Source organism: Syzygium oleosum, unplaced genomic scaffold (assembly GCF_021117445.2).
Source record: "Syzygium oleosum isolate NSW1041296 unplaced genomic scaffold, Sole_v2.1 Sole_v2.05, whole genome shotgun sequence".
Lineage (NCBI taxonomy): Eukaryota > Viridiplantae > Streptophyta > Magnoliopsida > Myrtales > Myrtaceae > Syzygium > Syzygium oleosum.
Window position 1 is genome coordinate 4,818,011 of NW_026607489.1, and position 17,970 is coordinate 4,835,980.

At 40.3% G+C, this 17,970-nt stretch overlaps 2 protein-coding genes across 7 annotated transcripts; both read left to right on the forward strand.

Annotated features, from left to right (window-relative positions):
• Positions 1-1,616: 1,616 nt before the first annotated feature.
• Positions 1,617-10,449, forward strand: LOC115666015 (uncharacterized). Of its 6 annotated transcripts, XM_056311691.1 has the most exons (13): positions 1,998-2,257; positions 2,353-2,542; positions 2,714-2,788; positions 4,232-4,338; positions 4,927-4,987; positions 5,949-6,012; positions 6,130-6,200; positions 7,069-7,221; positions 8,274-8,328; positions 9,035-9,157; positions 9,575-9,623; positions 9,722-9,905; positions 10,076-10,449. In XM_056311691.1, exons 1-13 carry the CDS (start codon positions 2,196-2,198, stop codon positions 10,097-10,099), a joined length of 1,218 nt encoding a protein of 405 aa, XP_056167666.1. In that variant the 5' UTR covers positions 1,998-2,195; the 3' UTR covers positions 10,100-10,449. The 6 variants fall into 6 exon arrangements, 5 of the variants coding, with proteins under 5 accessions (XP_056167667.1, XP_056167669.1, XP_056167666.1 ...); XM_056311692.1 differs by lacking the exons at positions 1,998-2,257; positions 9,575-9,623 and adding an exon at positions 1,617-1,944 and having other exon boundaries at positions 9,670-9,905; XR_008816632.1 differs by lacking the exon at positions 9,575-9,623 and having other exon boundaries at positions 1,997-2,257.
• Positions 10,450-15,818: 5,369 nt separating this feature from the next.
• Positions 15,819-16,675, forward strand: LOC115676476 (basic leucine zipper 4). Its single transcript, XM_030599418.2, has one exon. The coding sequence runs from the start codon at positions 15,888-15,890 to the stop codon at positions 16,329-16,331; it is 444 nt and encodes a 147-aa protein (XP_030455278.1). The 5' UTR covers positions 15,819-15,887; the 3' UTR covers positions 16,332-16,675.
• Positions 16,676-17,970: the final 1,295 nt, after the last annotated feature.

Genomic DNA, 17,970 nt, shown 5'->3' on the forward strand with positions numbered 1-17,970 from the left:
ATGCCATCCGTCCCACGTGGCGCTACGTGGTGTGGGAAGCACCGACGTATACATTTTTAAATAATTTTTTAATAATATTTTATTCTTTTATATTTTCCTTATTGTTCTTTTCTTTCTTTTTCCTTTTCTTCTTCCCTTCTTCTTCTAGTTGGTCACCGAACCTCGGCGACAGGCCAAAGGTGAGGATCGGCGAGCTTGACCTTGCTGGCCACTGGCAAAGCTCGCCATCACTAGGTTAGCACAGTCGAGCCTTGAGGGCAAGCCTCACCCAATGATAAGGCAAGGCCAACCTTACCCAAAGACAACGAGATTTGAGACTCACCAGGGCGAGCGAGGTGTCGTGGGATGTCGGCGTTCTCCTCTTGGGTGGGCACCGCAATTGCTGGAGCGGCTAAAGCCTCATTTTGGATATTAAAAAAGGGTTAATACTACGAAAAACCCTAAACTGGTACACTTATAACAAATTTACCCCAAACTATTTTTTTTACCACAAAAAACCCCAAACTGGTACACCTGTGACAATTTTACCTCGAATTATTTTTTTGACCACCAAAAACCCCAAACTGGTACACCTGTGACAAATTTACCCCGAACTAATTTTTTAACATTATTTTTTACTTTTTCGAATTTTTTTATTTTTTATTTTTCCTTTCCTTTTCTTTTTTTTTTTCCCTTCATCTTCTTTATCTTCAACCTATGGCTAGTCGCCGGCCCGGCGACCGACCAAAGGCGGGGGCCGGCGAGGTCAGCCTCGCCGGCAGCTGGCGAGGCTGACCTCGTCGGCAATTGACAAGGTCGACCTTGCCCACCCTTGGCGAGGTTCGACCAGCCAGTTGCCGGCAAGGGGTCGTCCTCGCGGTCGTTGGCGAGGCTCGGCCCCTCCGGCAACTGGCGAGGTTGGCCTCGCCCAGAAGCGGCAAGGTTGAGCCTCGCCACAATGGCGGACGACCCTCACCAAAGAACCACAGGCCGAGCCTCCCTGAAGAACGGCGAGGACGACCCCTCGCCAGCAACTGGCGAGGTCGAACCTCGCTAGGGGTGGGCAAGGCCGACCTCGCCAGTTGCCGGCGAGGGGTCGTCCTCACCGTCGCTGGCGAGGCTCAACCTCGCCGCTTCTAGGCGAGGCCGACCTCGCCAGTTGCTGGCAGGGCCGAGCCTTGCCAGCGACGGCGAGGACGACCCCTCGCCGGCAACTGGCGAGGTCAAACCTCGCTAGTGCCCCGCCTCTGACCGATCGCCGGACCGGCCATAGGTTGAAGATAAAGAAGATGAAGAAAAAAAAAGTGAAAGGAAAGGAAAAAGAAAAGAAAAGAAAAAATAAAAAAATTCGAAAAAGTAAAAAATAATATTAAAAAATTAGTTCATGGTAAAATTGTCACAAGTATACCAGTTGGGGGTTTTTTATGGTCAAAAAAATAGTTCGGGATAAAATTGTCACAAGTGTACCAGTTTGGGGTTTTTTGTGATCAAAAAAATAATTTGGGATAAAATTGTCACAGGTATACTCGTTTATGGTTTTTCGTGGCATTAACCTATTAAAAATCACATAATCTATGAGCTGTTGGTGTTACTGTTCATAGCACGACCGGTAGGAGCGGTGAAATACCGAAAGAGCCCCTCCGGCCGCCCGGATACCTGTCCTCCCGCCAAAGCGAGTGTACTTCCTCCTCGCGCAGGCTCCGGCGCACCATATAAAAAACCCCCCCCTGCATGTCCACCGCCTGCCATCCCGCGCCGAGCCGAGGTCGAGAAGGTCGTCATCGGCCACCGTCGCGGAGCGGCGCTCAGAGCTCAACCCCCACGGCGGCGGCGAACACCTAATCCGATCCCCCGCAAATCGATTCGGCCGGAGGGAGGAAGGTCGGAGCCGGAGGGCGGAGAGGAGGAGGAGCGGTTCGGATCGGAGGAGGAAATGGTCGGGGATGGGGGCGACACTCCTACCAGGTTGCTGCTTACTGATTTCAAGCTCAGCGCCGCGGTCATCGTTTTTTTTTGTCCGTTCTTTTTCGTCTGCATGTTCTCGCATTATGATGAGTTTGTAGTGTAGCGTCCGGAATCGGAAGATGCGGGGTGTGTGTTAGGTCGAGTTTGCTCGAGCGATCGCGGATTGAATCGAGAAGAACTCTTCGTTTGTTGCTAAAAATCGATGTCGCTGTGAGCTTCCTGCAAATTAGTTTATTGATGGATGGATACGGATGGACGGCGTGATTTTTTGTTCCCTGGGTGGAAACTTTTTACATGCGTGCGCGAAGATGCGGTCTGTGGCTTGAACTTGGGGATGAAGACGGGCAACCCTTGCGAAGGGTTGGTGGTGACCTGATGACCGCGTTTTTTTTGGCGCTGTTTTTGCAGGTATGAACTGTTGAGCATGGTAAAGAAGCACTCCAATTTGATAGGGAAGACGAATGTCGACGAGCAAGACGCTACGGATGTGGAAATGGATCCGAAGTTCTGGCGTGATGTTTTCGATTTGTATTTTATCCGCGGGAAGGAGTCAAGGGGGCGGCAGGATGACGACCTTTTGTTTTTTGTCAGAAAAATGGTAATCTTATTTTCTTATCGCCGGTCGACTGGAACGTGTGTTATCCATATAGGGGATCTTCCAATTTAGCCGATGCCTTGTTCATTATTCCATATTCCACATATGCTATATGTGTTACCTGTTAATTAGCATCGGTAAATAAAGTGCTGTCTATGGAATTGTCTGCTGTAGAGGACACAAGGTGATCCATTGAATGAGAGTCCAGATGGTGTATCTCCCTACTTTGTACGCAGGTGGGCTTCTGAGGTAAAAGGGACCATGAGAATACTTTTGAGCTACTCTACTTTATTCAATTTTGCTTTCCTCTCTTTTTTCCATGCCTCGCCATTAATTGTTTAACTGTAATATAACAGTCGCTTCCCTCATTAGAATTAGATCTCGTCAATTTACTGATTTCATAAATGATGGTTAAGCGAGATATGTCATGTTTGCACGGTACACATGCGATTGTGCTGTCCTTCTAATCAGATTAGCTCTGCTTGAATTGACTGTTGATTTCTGTTGATCAAATAATTATCTTTTATTTTTGCCAACGTTGATATTATCATTGAAAAATCAAGAATGTAGTTTGAGGTAATTCTAGTTCGAGGAGCTAGCATAAGCCTGACCATGTTAAGCTATAGTTGTCAGGGTAAACTAAAGATGCAGTAGGTATTACTCTTGCTTGCTGACTTGGTCCCGAAGAGGTTTTAATTTAAAAGCTTTGGTTAATTTACTTTTTTTCTAGATTTTCTTATATAGTGCATGGTCTTAAATTACTGGATTTCATTTAACCCACACAGTGAACTAATGATTCAGATTTATTACCATGTTCTTGGCAACATACTTATCATAGTTTGCCTTTTCTATGACATATGTCAGCATGATATATTGAGGTCTCATTGAACAAACGGACATGCTTAGTGTTGGAGCATATCTAAGGTTCCATAGGAATTGTGACTTTTCCAAACCTCTTGTGAATTTCCTTAGAATACTTCACATCTCTCCTATAGTTTGATTAAAATTATAAATCTCAATTTCACCTTATGGAGAGTTAGCTAACAAGTTCCTATTATTTTCACATGGCCTAGATCAAATTGGCTCTAGATTTTGAGGAAAGAATTGAGGCAAGTCTATGGAAACTGAGGAAACTACTCAAAAATTTTGTTTTATGAACTGATACAGGGTATATTGGTTGATTTCGTACAATGAAGGAACTTAACTTGAGCTGTGTCTGATTTTACTGTCTTCTCTTTCCCTGAGTGTGCACTGTCAACTTGGCTGCAACCTACAAATAGGTTGTTAGGCACTCTTCTAGGAAGCTTCTCATTACTAAATATTAGCATGGCCAGATACTAAGTTAAAGAGGGAACTTCGTGAGTGGAGTATCCTCATAGTAAATACAAGTAACTTAGCTAGCTACATTCAACAATTTGACTCAACCGCTCCGTGCCTTCTTTATGTATCAAGCTTTCCTGCTCCTAGTGTATTCGAATTAGACATTTGTTTATCTTAGTCCTTTCAATAGGCGTATCTTATCTGGTTCATCGTCTTTAGGTTTCAAAGGAAATTCGGCACAACAAATATACCCACTCTGAATCATTTACTGACCTGTTTTCCAGTATCCCGCATGCACTTTGATTTTCAGTTTATATGATCTGTTAATCTCTTTTGATATATTAATACTGCTATTTTAACTTTTGAAAGCAGTTGGATAAGTTACTTGGCAATAGTCACGATGAAGTGGACTGGAGGCGCTCCTTTTATTTGAATTTGATTGCACACACCTCCTTCACTGTGACAGTTGCAATTTGCAGGCAAGTTGTCTACATTGAATTTTTATACGAACCTACTCCATTCCCTGGAATTTGAGTATCAAAAGTTTGATTCATCAATTGTGCTGGCGACTGCGAAAACTTATCTTAATTAATTTAATTTCTCCAATTATCCGTGAATTATGAGGTGATGAAAGGCTAGGGTAGGCCTATTTAGATTCCACAAGGCAATCCATATTAGTTTAAAAAGTACTTTTTCGTTTGTCATCTTAATTTTTTCTTCTGCTATGAGTTCGGAGATGGGACCTACTAGCTCCTTCTGGTCCGTTTTTTTCAAATAATGAAATGTTAGTTATCTTTAATTGTAATTTCTTCTTGGAGAGTTTAGTTGCTGCATGCCTCTTTGAAAGATGCATGTTTTTTTACTGGCTCCACTTGGCAATGGTGGTGGCTGTTGTTGTTGAAGTGAGAACTTCCGCAAATAAGATCTATACGTGAATAACCAATGTTAGCACAGGCTGCTTGGAGCTTCATACTTGAGATGTCGTGCTTGGTTTCTTCCTGGTGTTATTTCTCTGCAGTGCTCAATTATCTACGTAAGCTGTGTTTCTGTTCAATTGTTCTCTGCAGCCATGAAGTCCTTAAGAACCATCAGGCAGGACAAGATACGCCACTGTCTCCAATATATAAGGTACTCATAGCAACCTTATATATGCCCTAGAAAAAAGAGTTATAAGATGTACCCCTTGATTACATATTTCCATATATCTCCAGGTTGTTTTGACCTTTGTAAGGAACTTTCGTGTGCGGAAGTTGCACCTTCCGATGCTACCTGGTCTCAAGTCTCCTAGAAATCATGGGATAAGAGTAAAGTTTGAATTTGCTTTCGTGCCAATTTAATGAATTGGAAACAGAATAAATCCAGACAGAACAAACCAATTGAAGAACGGACACGGGAATCCCTGGAAGGGTAAGGGGTGTTTTGGGGTTTCGGGGGGGGGGGGGGGTGGAACGTGGGGATTGTCAATGTAGATATCCAGAGACAAGCAGTCAATTGGAAGCCAACCCAGCCGACCCCCTTCCAAAGAAAAAGAAAATAGCTAAGCTGATTACCCTTTTTGTACTTTAATTACGTTTTAAAGCTCTTATATAATTCTCTTTCAGTTCTAATGATAATGCAAGAGGGATAATCGAGAAAAAAAAAGCTATTTTCTTTCTCAGGAGAGTTCTCCTGTCATTCATATATATTCGATGTTCGTCGGTATTACTGATACTCCGGTTTGAGGTCTGTGGAGTTGTGACATGGATTAAATATTTATTTTCAAGTTCGATTCAGTGAGAATTGATCTATCTGCGCGTTCAGTGAAACAATTTTACTTAGCTATAAATCTTTGCATATTCTGATCCTTTTCCTTTGATTGAGAGAACCTATTGCCTATAGCTGCTGGTCAGCTGTAGGCTGTTGTTTTTTTCCCTGATCAGTCCCTTTCAAGCCAATAGATTCGATATTGATTTCTTTATTCAAGTCATGAGACAAGTACAAGACCATAATGCTGTAGTTATTTGCCATATGTTTGAGTACTTATTTGTGGTTTTCTTCTTTTTTTTTTTGTTTCTCTACTTCCTAATTTGAAGATCGATATTATCTTCAGGTTGTGAAAACTGTTTATGCATCTCCTAGTCGTGTCAATTTCCATTTGGACTCAAAAAAGGCAAGTTACTGATGCTTGATCATTGCAGCCTTTTCCCCTTATGGTTCTAGGATATTACAATTTCCTTCTTGTTCTTATTTCATTCGCTATCTGACAATGCCAATGTTTCATATCCAGGAAGTAGAGACAACACCTGCCTATCCAGATATCTGTTTTGCTGTTGACGACTTTGACTCCACATTTGATGCAGTGGTAACAGTTCTAATTTTTGTATATGCATTTCTTATTACATTGTGTGATAATAGCTTCATATCTATGCTCTCTTCTGCTAAGAGATGAGATGCTCCCAATTTGATGATAGAATAATTTAGATGGCCAGTGTGATATGTTAACAGAATTGATTTCTTGCTGGAACTTGAAAGTTTCTGGATTATTTTTATATCATGTTTTGTGACCATGCTCATACGAGAGGCCACTTTTCTTACAGTAATGATTCGGCTCTCATTTTTGAACAAGTGCATCTTGTTGTTCCATATTCTTGTGTTCAGTTAATATCATATATAATGACCTATCAAATCAGTCTTGCTATATTTAGCATAAGTTGATTGCTACACAATAGGGCTGTACAAGGTCTCATAATGTGGGTATTATGTCTTTATGTGCCCCGGTGTAAGAGTTCGATGCATGGTTTTATTTTCCCTTACCTTTAGTGCTCTAAAGCATTGGAGAAAAGCTTCTATGAGATCATAAAAAGTTCTTATCACATTCTTATATCCTCAAACTTGAGTCATCGAAAGCATGTATGGGTTCTTGTATATATTGTTTCATTCTTCGTCCCTCATCTTGTATTTTTGTGGTTGTATTATTACCATGTGAGCCTCTGTCTACCTCTATGAAGTGAAAGTAAAGATTGGACCATGACTGGCATCTAAGCAATTTGTCATTGTCTCTGTCATTGATACTCACTCTTTAGCCAACAAACGTACTCTGATACTTCTAGATTTTGATGGGAAGATTTGCCCACTAGTTGAAACATAAACAGAGAACAATGTGATATCCTAGTTCATTTTGACTCGGTGGCTATTATGTAAAGCATTTCAGCAATTATTTGCCTATGCAGGTCTTGTCATCAACAGACCATTGCTACTGTGTTCTACTAAATGCTCATGATGGAGCAGCATTTGCTTCCCAAAAGGAGCAAAATGATTGCATTTCCAGTAGTGATACTCCTCTACGAATTGAAGCGAGTTCTGGCAACTCCAAGAGCAGTAAGGTCCGCGTACATAATTATGTAGTAGATCTCTGTCGGTTTTTCTGATGCATACTCTTAGGCATGGATACATTTGCTTGGCTGACTTAAGTCTTTTTGTTTTCCTCACATGCATGCATGCGTGCACCTATGTAGACATAGAGTTTCTTGAGATTAGCGTTTGTGCCTTGCCACTTAGGGATCTCACTTATTCTATTTTGTTCTCTGTATTTCTTGCATCCTCGCTGTAACAATTGGCTCTCTCAGATCAGCAACCGTAAGAATTTTTGTTTTGGATGAAAGTTTCTACTTGCTTTATAGTACTTCAATTTTTCTTTTTGTTTTTTTTTTTCAGAAAGATGTTCTATTATGAGTTCTTTAGGAATTTTTACTCAATTATTAATGAGAGTGTTTTCAGTTTTCCTGTTTAGTTTTTATATGCACAAGGTCTTTCATTATAGAGAGGTTTGTAAACATTGCATGCATTCTGTAGCACTCAAGATGCATAACAATCGGAAGAGGAGCTACTTCTCATTTAACCTTTGTAACTTGCTGTTTTGATACTATTAGTGAGAATGTTTCAGTTTTTCTTGTTTAATTGTTATATTAATCTAGGTCTTTGTATATGAGAAGTTCGCTAGCACTCGTGACTGCACGCGATGTACCTAAGGATTGGGAGAGTTACTACTTCTCGTGTAACCTTTATTATACTGTTGAGTTATGCTTAAGACCCCCCTTTGATTGTCAAACAGTGGTCGAGGTCTAGGATAAATCAATTTTGAGTTTACGTGATCTGTTAAACTGCTGTCTATCTCAAGTTTTTGGTTTTTTTGCATAATTTGCCGTAGCCACTTAGCTATCAGGTTATGTCTACTATTTTTTTGTCACAATATTTTAATGGGAAAGTTTTTTTTTTTTTTTTTTGGTAAGGTTAATGGGAAAGTTTGTTTGCACATGCTAAGAAGATTCACTAAATTTTAATGGTGATTTGTGTTTAATTTATGCATAGGTTTCATTTGATGAAAAGTTTCCTGTATTCGGAAACAGCATCTTTTGACTTGTTTTTATGAATTCAGATTACCCTTTTTTCAGGATTTGTCAGCTATCATATGGTCAGAGAAGCATACAATGGTACAATATTGCTTCATCTCATTTAATGTTTCTAAATAGCTTAACTCTTTAATTTTCTTGGATCTTTTTTTTCCCATTGTCACAACAGTGTAGGAAAATGCTCACGTCAAGTTTGGGATAGTAGTAATTGCTATCTGGTTACTTGCAGTACATCCCCTCTTCCTTTTCTCAATCAAAATGAGCCTTATCTCAATACCATTTAAAGGAGAATTGATCTACACTGGGGTATGGTCATTTTAAGTGTATGTCACAAGAGATTCGGTGCTAACTAATTTACTTTGGGATTAGTGCAGTTATATTGAGCTCCATAAGTAAGAATGAAATGTTTTAACTTCCATGAGTTTGGAAGGCAGATATTTCATGCTAAAACTGCAGAATCTTTCTGCTTTCATTATTAACCGTAAGCCCCTGAACTAAGCTTACCTTTTTAGGATTACATGCTTGGATCCCTGGAGTATATTCTTTGTCAATTGAAGATAACCATTCTATAAAGTAAGCGAGGATAATAATTCATCTAACTAAAACACTAGAAAGGATTTGATAATTTTGCTACAGTGGCTTTTGTTTCTTGTTAGAAATAATAGGCTATGTCTGCTGTAGATGATTTATTGTTGAGTTATTGTGCATACAGATTTGTTTGCTATTACAATAGTGATGACTATGGGTGTTTTATGACTCTCTCTCTCTCTCTCTCTCTCTCTCTCAGCTGGAAAGTCTCAATTTGGGAGCCTCTGGTCACTTGGCCATTCACCTGGCAAACAAGATCGGCTTTACATGAAAGGACCTGGAGGACGTGGGGAAGTTGAAGTTGCTGTCTCTGGTGTTGTTGGTAGGATATACCCTTCACATAAATTGGCGCTATCTCTGGTCTTTGTGAAATTTTATTTGGATTCATTTATTGATCCAGATTTGAGTTTTTGGCAAACATCATTCACGAGGGAGACAACTTTCTTAATGCTATTACTTCTTTTTGCATTTCATTTTGTTAAAGTACGGAGGACATTTGTCAGCTTTATAACTATGATATTGGTATGTAGAACGATATTTGGTATAATCAATGGAACCAGATATTAGTACTTTTCTCACGTCTTATTTCTTCCTTCTCTCTTTTCTTTTTCTTTTTTTTGGGGGGGCGGTGGGGTTGAGGATGGTTGCATATATTGGTCGTTCATCTGATTTTAATGCATCACATTCCGCATAACATTTTTATCCACATGGTTGTGACTCATTCAATTGACTTATCCAGAAAAGGGAAAACAAAAATCCTCGACTGGGAAGAGGATTAGATTGACTAGGTTTGTATTGTTAATCCATTCCTGACTCTTGATCTTGCAATATCAGATCAAAGCAATGAGGATGTGGGCCCCTTTTCACCAGTTTCTGTATCTAACAGAGGATTCGGGATTGGCTCAATTGTTCGGAAAGCGGCATCGGTGGCATCTGTGGCGGCAAAGCATGCGTATGCTGCAGCCTCGGCCACCACTAGTCATGATGATGAACTGATGATACCCCTAAAATGCTGCTTGATGTCTATATCTCTGCCATGGGAACACATTGCTTATGATCTTCTTTTCAAGGTAATTGCGATGGGAATTTGCTTATAATGAGGTATTTATGGTGAGAAATTTCTCACTTTCCATTCCCATACAAGTCAATGGTTATGATTATGCCTCAATATTTCTTCTTTGGTTCTGAACTAAATTAAAATATTTGCTTTACTGACATGAAGTAATTCTCGTGAGTTCAGGGACATCCTCTAGTGAACTTATAAGCACTCAGGAAAATCAGACAAGGAATACCTATCTGCAAACGAAAGCTCGAGGGGACCAATTTGTAAGAGATGTAAGAGTGGAATTGCTAGATTGTGTTTTTTAAATTTAGGTGATCATCTCTCTCTAAGTTATGTGTTGGAAACAAATGTAATTGTGGTCATAGATCAGTGGACAATCTAAATTTGTAATGTCAAGGGGAAAAAGGTAATTTGCTATCCCTATGCTATACCCTGATTAGTTCCTCAGTTGAATAGGCTCAATTTTTCATTGGGGGCATGGTAAGACTAATTTTGTACTCCCCCCTGAGCGTGAGCTATCTTTTAAAAATTGAAGACGAAATATTGGTCAATTAGTATCGATGTCGCTATGAATTTCGCCTGTGGCTAAATGCTTCTCTCGATTGGTTTCCTGATCGGTAGTTATAACTTAACTATGTAATGCAAGGTAGGTATCGGTTTACTTATCAAATTTTCCTCTCTTGCCTGCTGCAATACCCAGTAATGGGTGAATCTTCTCTTGAGCTAAAAGAGACCAAATATTGCTGTCGTTATTCTTCGAACTGAGCTTCATATGACTAGAGATGCTAACTTCACAGAGTGAAGATGGTGCCTAATCCAAAAGAGAGAAATATTAAGATACTGTGCCTTGATGATGGTCTTCCACACGAGTTCTTATGTTGATTGTTTACTGCATAGAAGTGGTGACGGCTAAGCCGATGGTCATCTCTTAAGACGCTTGAACATGGTGATAGTTTCGGGGAGGAAAAGCAACATCTTTTAATGGTTGGATGAGTGGTCGACTCAATTCAGTCCGGATGCATTACATTTTGTTCAACATCTCCATTCAAAGCAATTTTGAGGGTCATAACTGTCATCGTTCGTGTGGAGCTTCGATGCAATGCGCACGGATGGATTGATCTATGAACATTTGCAGAGATTATTCGACAAAACGTTTGGTTCACTCGTATTAGTATCTAAAAAGAGATGTCACCTGAGGCTCTTGGTCCTTACTGGAGATTGTTGTTGAGACTTTTCAGCCCTCAGATGTTAGTTTTATTTCTTCAACCCTTCTCATAGATGGAGGGTTCTTAGTCCTCTCTTCTTCCACAATCAAACTTCATTTTTCTTGCCAGCTGAAACTCCTACAAAACCGATGTTACATCTCCATACTTCTTGTGGCATGTCACTAAAAACAACAAACGTCGAAGGTAATCCCCCTGTAAAATCCACACCAAGTTCTTTATGCCAACGGGAGTCTTCTTTTCCACAGCTTCTGCAGCCTAAATTTCATGGTTTGCACGCGCGGAGATGGAACACCTCCAACACGGTCGAACGTCGGTGACATAATTTGGGCATTATAAAATGGGGGTCACAATCTTTTCTTTGATGAAAACAGGGAGAAGGGAAACCAACAAAAACCAACCTGCAGGGGGCGGTTGCAAGCATTTTAGTACTTTTTGAGGGGTCTGAGTTTTATTAATGTCTAAACGGCATATAAATACAAAGATTAAAGTAGAAGGGCATCTTATGATCGGACATAATATGGTTCACAGCACATGAACCCTACTAAAAGCCTTTATCTTAAAGCCTAGTTTCAGGACAACCCCTGAAATCTCAGAGAGGGCCACAAGAAAAGCAGCCAAAAAAGGAGGAGCAGCTCGAACGTAACGTGTGCATGCATTGCCATGTTACCCTCCACTAATCCTTTTCTCGGCTTTAATTGCTTAACATGCAGCAACTGAAACTAACTGCCAATCCACAGGAAAGCAAAAATTGCTAACTAAAGAAAACTGCCGGGGATGGGGGTAGTTTATAGGCTTTTGAGCTATAGTGGGAATGCATAGCCATGTGAAAAGAAAGAAAATGAAAGTGTTCATTTCCTTTTCCAAGAAGTGGTGAGGCAAATGAAAAGCTCAAACTAGCAGCTTTTGCCCTGGTTGCGGTAGTATTTGACTTCTCTCTCCCTACTTCGCTGCTATACTCGTTAAGGAATAGAGCCGTGTTGGGTATGTTAAGACCGGTTTGCAAAAATTAGTACACTAAACGAATGTAACCACGAGTTGATTGTATGCGACCATCGATAAGGGTATGCCACGCAATGTACAGATTTTGCATTCGGGTTTACATATATACATCTAATGTTATGAAGTTTTGGGTGTGTATCATGACATTTTAACCTTTTAAAAAAGGATTAGTTTTGTACGGGTAGCATACATTATTAGTTGTTGCTGTTCTCGGATTGGTGGGTCTTTTCATCAAATGTCAACCGCATGTGCCTCTAGTTGGTAACACGTAGAAGAATACTCTGTCAATACCACCTGATACATCACCATGCATCACCGCATCTAGCGCCTCCAGGCTCCAGCGTCGCTCAACCCAAATACACCAAAAGCCCTCCTTCTCATCACCCCTAGAGTCGTGCTGGCACCGAGCTCGACCTTGTGCGACCTTTGTCGTTGCAGGAAGAGGGAGAGAGAGAGTACGATAGTTGCTCGTGGTGGCGGCCATTAGTGTGTCGTCGGATATAGTGGCAACAGATAATGGTTACTAAGGCAACAACTGGTCTTCAGTGGTGTTCGCGGTGGCGGCGGTGACCCTTGGAGCGACAATGATAATGTTCAGTTTAATTCTAAGAAAAGACGGGATAGAAAATGAAAACTAGGCTTCCTAATCATGCCTTTTCGTGTGGGTTTACACCTAACTATATGAATTATTCTATGCACAAGGGACTAATCACACATCCAGTAGCAGCCATTGGTTTCTGCATAGGAGCAACAACAAATTTCACTCTGCGAAAAAAAATATGTTAAAGTGTACTCGATATTAGAGTACAAATCATAGGTTTCGACACTATTTCATGTCGTCATTTTTCTGCACGCAATAGTTATTTGACGTGGCACTACTAGTTCTGTTGATATCTTGTTTTTTTTTATGAAACAAGCTCAATCTTCACCCACCCGTTGAGCAGGAACAAAAGTTGGCCTTATTAATCCGACTGTGCCGAGTGGAAGGGCAGTTGCTCAACGGATGAAAGCTACCCTGGGAATAATAGGCCGATCTTTCCCAAGAGCTCACATCGACTAGAAGATTTGGCACCTTGGCATTGGCTATTTGCCACCCGGGGCTATAATATGTTCCGAGGGTCGGGCTTTTTGTCCATTAAAGCAGCACTTGATATATCTTAGGCAATTCAAGTATTTAGGTAAAGGATTATCATCTACGTTTACCGAAACTGTCTTTCGATCATAAAAAGACAACTCAAACTATAGTTGAAAAGTCAACAAAACTTGTTGGTGGGCTTGAGTGAGTATAATTCTTTTACTTGTTAAGCACAAAGCAGTCGATTTTCAATGTAGATGGCTACACACCCAGTCCATTCTTTTTGACCGGTTATGCTCTATCTATAATACATGATTTAAATAAAGTAAAAGCACTAGCTTTTGCGACGTAATTTAATTCTCCCCCCACCTTATCATTATTACTAGATCGTGCCCACTTCAAATTGCTAGAAAGTAACTTCATTCATATTGTAATCTTTGAACTTTAACCATGGAAAATTCCTTATTTAGAGGAAACCATCCAATAGCAAAGGCAATCGGGCATGCTTAGGACAAGTGGCCACGACTTAATCCCAAAATCTGCCCTCAAATAGAATGTCATGTCATGAGTAAATTAAGTACGCATAGGATTTGCGTTTCAATTTCCCATGTTGCACTGTCATCCACATGGCGTTATGGGAACCGCAGACATGAAAAGTTGGAGATCGAATCCGAGAGATCTAAATCTATTGCCGTATGCGACAGAATAAAGGTCACAAAGTATAGACAGTCTTCTTTTCACTTCACCCTTATCTTCCCGTTCTCCTACTTCAATGGAGAAAGTGCACGTGGAGAACTTACGACTTTTATCTTGTTCTTGAAGAAATGCTTTTTTTTCTTTCATTTTTTGTGATATACCAAGTCACACATCGATTGCAAGAAATCATATTAAGTGATGTGTAAATCAACACACACTTCCAAATGGTCACCACCTCACGTGGTTATTCAGAAAACTTCTTTTGGGGGGCTTGGCTCAAGGGGAAAGGACCGGGTTATTACTTATGATATCGAACCGAGAACCCCTTTAGTTGGTGTGTGGAAAATGGACAATTTAGGCCCATACTAGATCCGACAAGGGCGGATAGTGATCGCTAAAGCAAAGGGTTTCAGATAAGGTGCGACCCTTAACAGGCTTTTAGGATGGCGAAGGATGAAGAAATATACCGAACTACACATTAAATAGGGAGAATATCCATGGACGTAACTTTTTTAAGTGAGAGAATTTGTGACATCATAATTCCCAATTGATTTGGAAAAGACCATTTTGAGGAATTCATAAATCAACACACACCCTTAAATGGCCTCCCTCTTCTTCTTTTTTGCTAAAATAACTGCCAACATCTTGTGTGGTCACTCAAAGTAATCTTTTAAAAGTTTGGTCCACATAAAACGAGCCGAGTCATTACATTACCAGTATAAATCATAATCAGTCAAGTCTTTTTCTTGGAGGATATGGCGTAACTAAGGTAGAAATTATGAAAAGTCTTCAACTAGACGCCCACATGGTTTTTCTTTTGGGATGATGTTGAGCATCACGCATCACCTTTATTGTTATATTCCAATATCGGATGCATGCTTGACTTTTTAGATCAAGTAACATATCAAAGTATCAATTTTCACATACACCAGCAGATACCTTCAAGGTGTTAACTAATTGCCTTAAAATAAATGAATTAGTGCCTTCATTAGCCCTCGTCACGATTCTAGTTGATCAAAGTGAACACGGTTAAATAGATAGATTTCTAGGCCATTTAAATCCCATTAACCAATCGCTTTGGGCGTACTATTGGATAAGACCTTCTCCCTGAACATACCGAGGTAGATGCCAAGGGTACGGAATCCGGTCTTGATGAGAGGCACTAGCAAGTGATCCAATCGTCGAGTTTATTAATCACAAGGAAACCCCCCACATAAATTTAGTTTATACGCGATAGTCTAGACGAAATCAATAATAACCCAAAATTGCGTCGATCCGAAAAATTCAAGAAAAAACAAAGGAGAAATGGGAATTGATCCTTGGTATTGCACATGGGAGCCCCTCTTTTTCTCACATTTTTTGTGCTCTAGACAACAAATGTGGCACCGACAAGTTCCATGTACTTCCAACTTATTGGCTCCCTCTCTCTCTATCTCTATCTCTATCTCTCTCTCTCTCTATCTCTCCCTACTTTTTTCAGTCACCATTTCTCTTTTCTTTTTTTCACCTGCGTATTCCATATGACTTCGGCTGAATCTGTTTGATTATTCTCTAATCTCGTTAGTTGGTGTCATGCCTTTGGCTGATTCTTCGTAATTAAGCTAGACTCGAAATCTCCTCTCTCTTGGGGTCCATCCACCCCCCATCTTCTGCTTTACAAAAAGCCAAAAGAAAGAAAATTTGCACATCCATACATATGAGGAGGAAAAGTGATCCCACTACTGTTGCTACCTATTACCCCCCAAACAAATTGTAATTTAAACAAAACACTTGGCTAATCACACCTTATTAAAGAATAAAGAAGGAAAAATTGCACACTAAAGGTGAATTTGTGGACAAATTTGCCCTCATCATTCAAAAGTTTCTCCTTTGGATGGACCCCATGTGTCCCTCCCCTCCCTTGCTATAAATACCATGCTCCTTCACCACATTCCCTCCCTTTTCCCTCTCTTTCCTCTCTCCGGTCTAATATTCTTAAGCGATTCAGTGAGCCATGTTCTGCTCGGATGACCCGGTTCAGCTCCAGCTACCGGTCCTCGGGACCGGGTTCACTTGTGATGAGTTGGAAGAGCTCTTGTCGGTTCTCGAGTCGGAGAGCCCCGTCAGCCCCAATAACTCCGTTTCAGAGGGCTCAAACAGGACCCTCAGCTCTGCGGACGACGACCGGAAGCGGAGGCGGATGATATCGAACCGGGAGGCGGCACGCCGGTCCCGCTCTCGCAAGAAGAAGCATCTCGAGGACATGACGGAGGACCTGAACCGGCTGTGCGCCGAAAACCAGCAACTCAAGAGCCGGCTCAACTTGTTCATGAGCCGGTTCTTCGCCGTGCAGATGGAAAACGAGCGATTGAGATCTGAGTTCGCGTCCCTATCGGCTAGGCTCTCGGATCTACATTGGATTCTACTCGCCATGCAAAATCACACCAACCCTCGTTAATTTTGACTTAATAACTAAAAATCTCTCTCTCTCTCTCTCTCTCTCTCTCTCTCTCTCTCTCTCTCTTCTCTAGCTAGGTAGGACGAGCGACAAAAGAGGATACGAGGGTGAAGAGTCTTTAATGGAGTAGAGCTTCGTAAAATACACAGTTTTATTATGCTGGGCTAGTCGAATGTTCCCCATGCACGGTGTACAAAGCTTCTTTTTTCTCATTCCGTTCTGTCGTCAACCCTGGAATGTACTAGGGTTTTGTTCACTCGTCGTGTCTGCGTGCGTGTCTTTTTGCGCACGCCACATTCAAATGGACAACAAAGGACTCATTCCCGACCACATATACGACCCGTGCAAGAGAGATCTTTGACACTCAAAGCCCCAAGAGATGGGGGAAAGCAGTATTATGTATACGTGTGCGTGTGGGTTTTCCCAACTTTCGAAGGGTCGTTCTCGGACCGTGGATATCGCCATCCTTTACCTAAAACAAAGGACTCGGTCTGCTCAAAAAGTTAATGGTGACTGGTCTGAATTTTCTTGACAGAGAGAATTGGATTCTAAGACAGGAAACAGTATGCAGCAGGCAATAATTAAATGAACTGTTGTTTTCATTATGTACAATTGCCGTTCGCACGTGATACTTGCAATTCGACAAGTGTACGTACCATCATTGTGCCAACACAACAAATAATTCGACAAGTCAATAAAGAATATTGCCCGACATTTACAGTATACAAGTCCAAAAGAAATAGTTAGGGAGCATTTATTTCGCGAATAATAAACGATTTGAAAAGAGATAATAACACAAACGGTTAATGAACTTTGAACGAATGTGCAATATAGTCTTTAAAATTTTAATTTGTTCAATATGATCTCTGAACTTTATTCCAATATGTAATATGATCCCTAAACTTTTAATTTGTTCAATGTGGTCGTTGGACTTTTGGTACATATTATGTTCAATGTGGTCCTTCAATTTATACAAGATTAGAGACAACATCGAATATTTTCATTTAGTCCAGGAAAGTTTTTTTTTTTAATTTGTTCGATATGGTCCTTCCATTTATTAAGAAAATGATCGCTTGTATCACTTATAAAAATGAATGAACGAAAAATATTTTTATTGTCCACGAAAATATTTACACATAAATTGTTATTGATAGTGAAAACATATTTCATTGACTAATATATTTCAAGCGACACATGACAATCAAACGCTAGTCGCTCAAAACTTACCTTGTAGACAAAATAAGCGTGTATCATACTCCTTGTAATTATTCAACCATATATTGCCTCAATGTGTTCATCATACAAATATGGTATTTGGCTTTTTGAGGCATTTGGTTAAATATTTGCGGCTGCAGATTCTCCATAGCTCCAGCATTTTCACAGCAGCTTCCCACAGTATGCCTATAGTAGTTTTGGAGTATTGTGACTTTTAAATTTTTTTAAAGTGAGAGCTATAACATATTCTAGAATTTTAAAATGATGAATAATAACATTACCATGATAATTTTACAATAACATATGCAAAAATCATGATAACAACGATAACAATAATAATAATCACTAAAAGATTAATAGCAATATTGTGAAAAATATTATTGCTATTACTATAGTTGTCATAATAATAAGGACATAATAAACA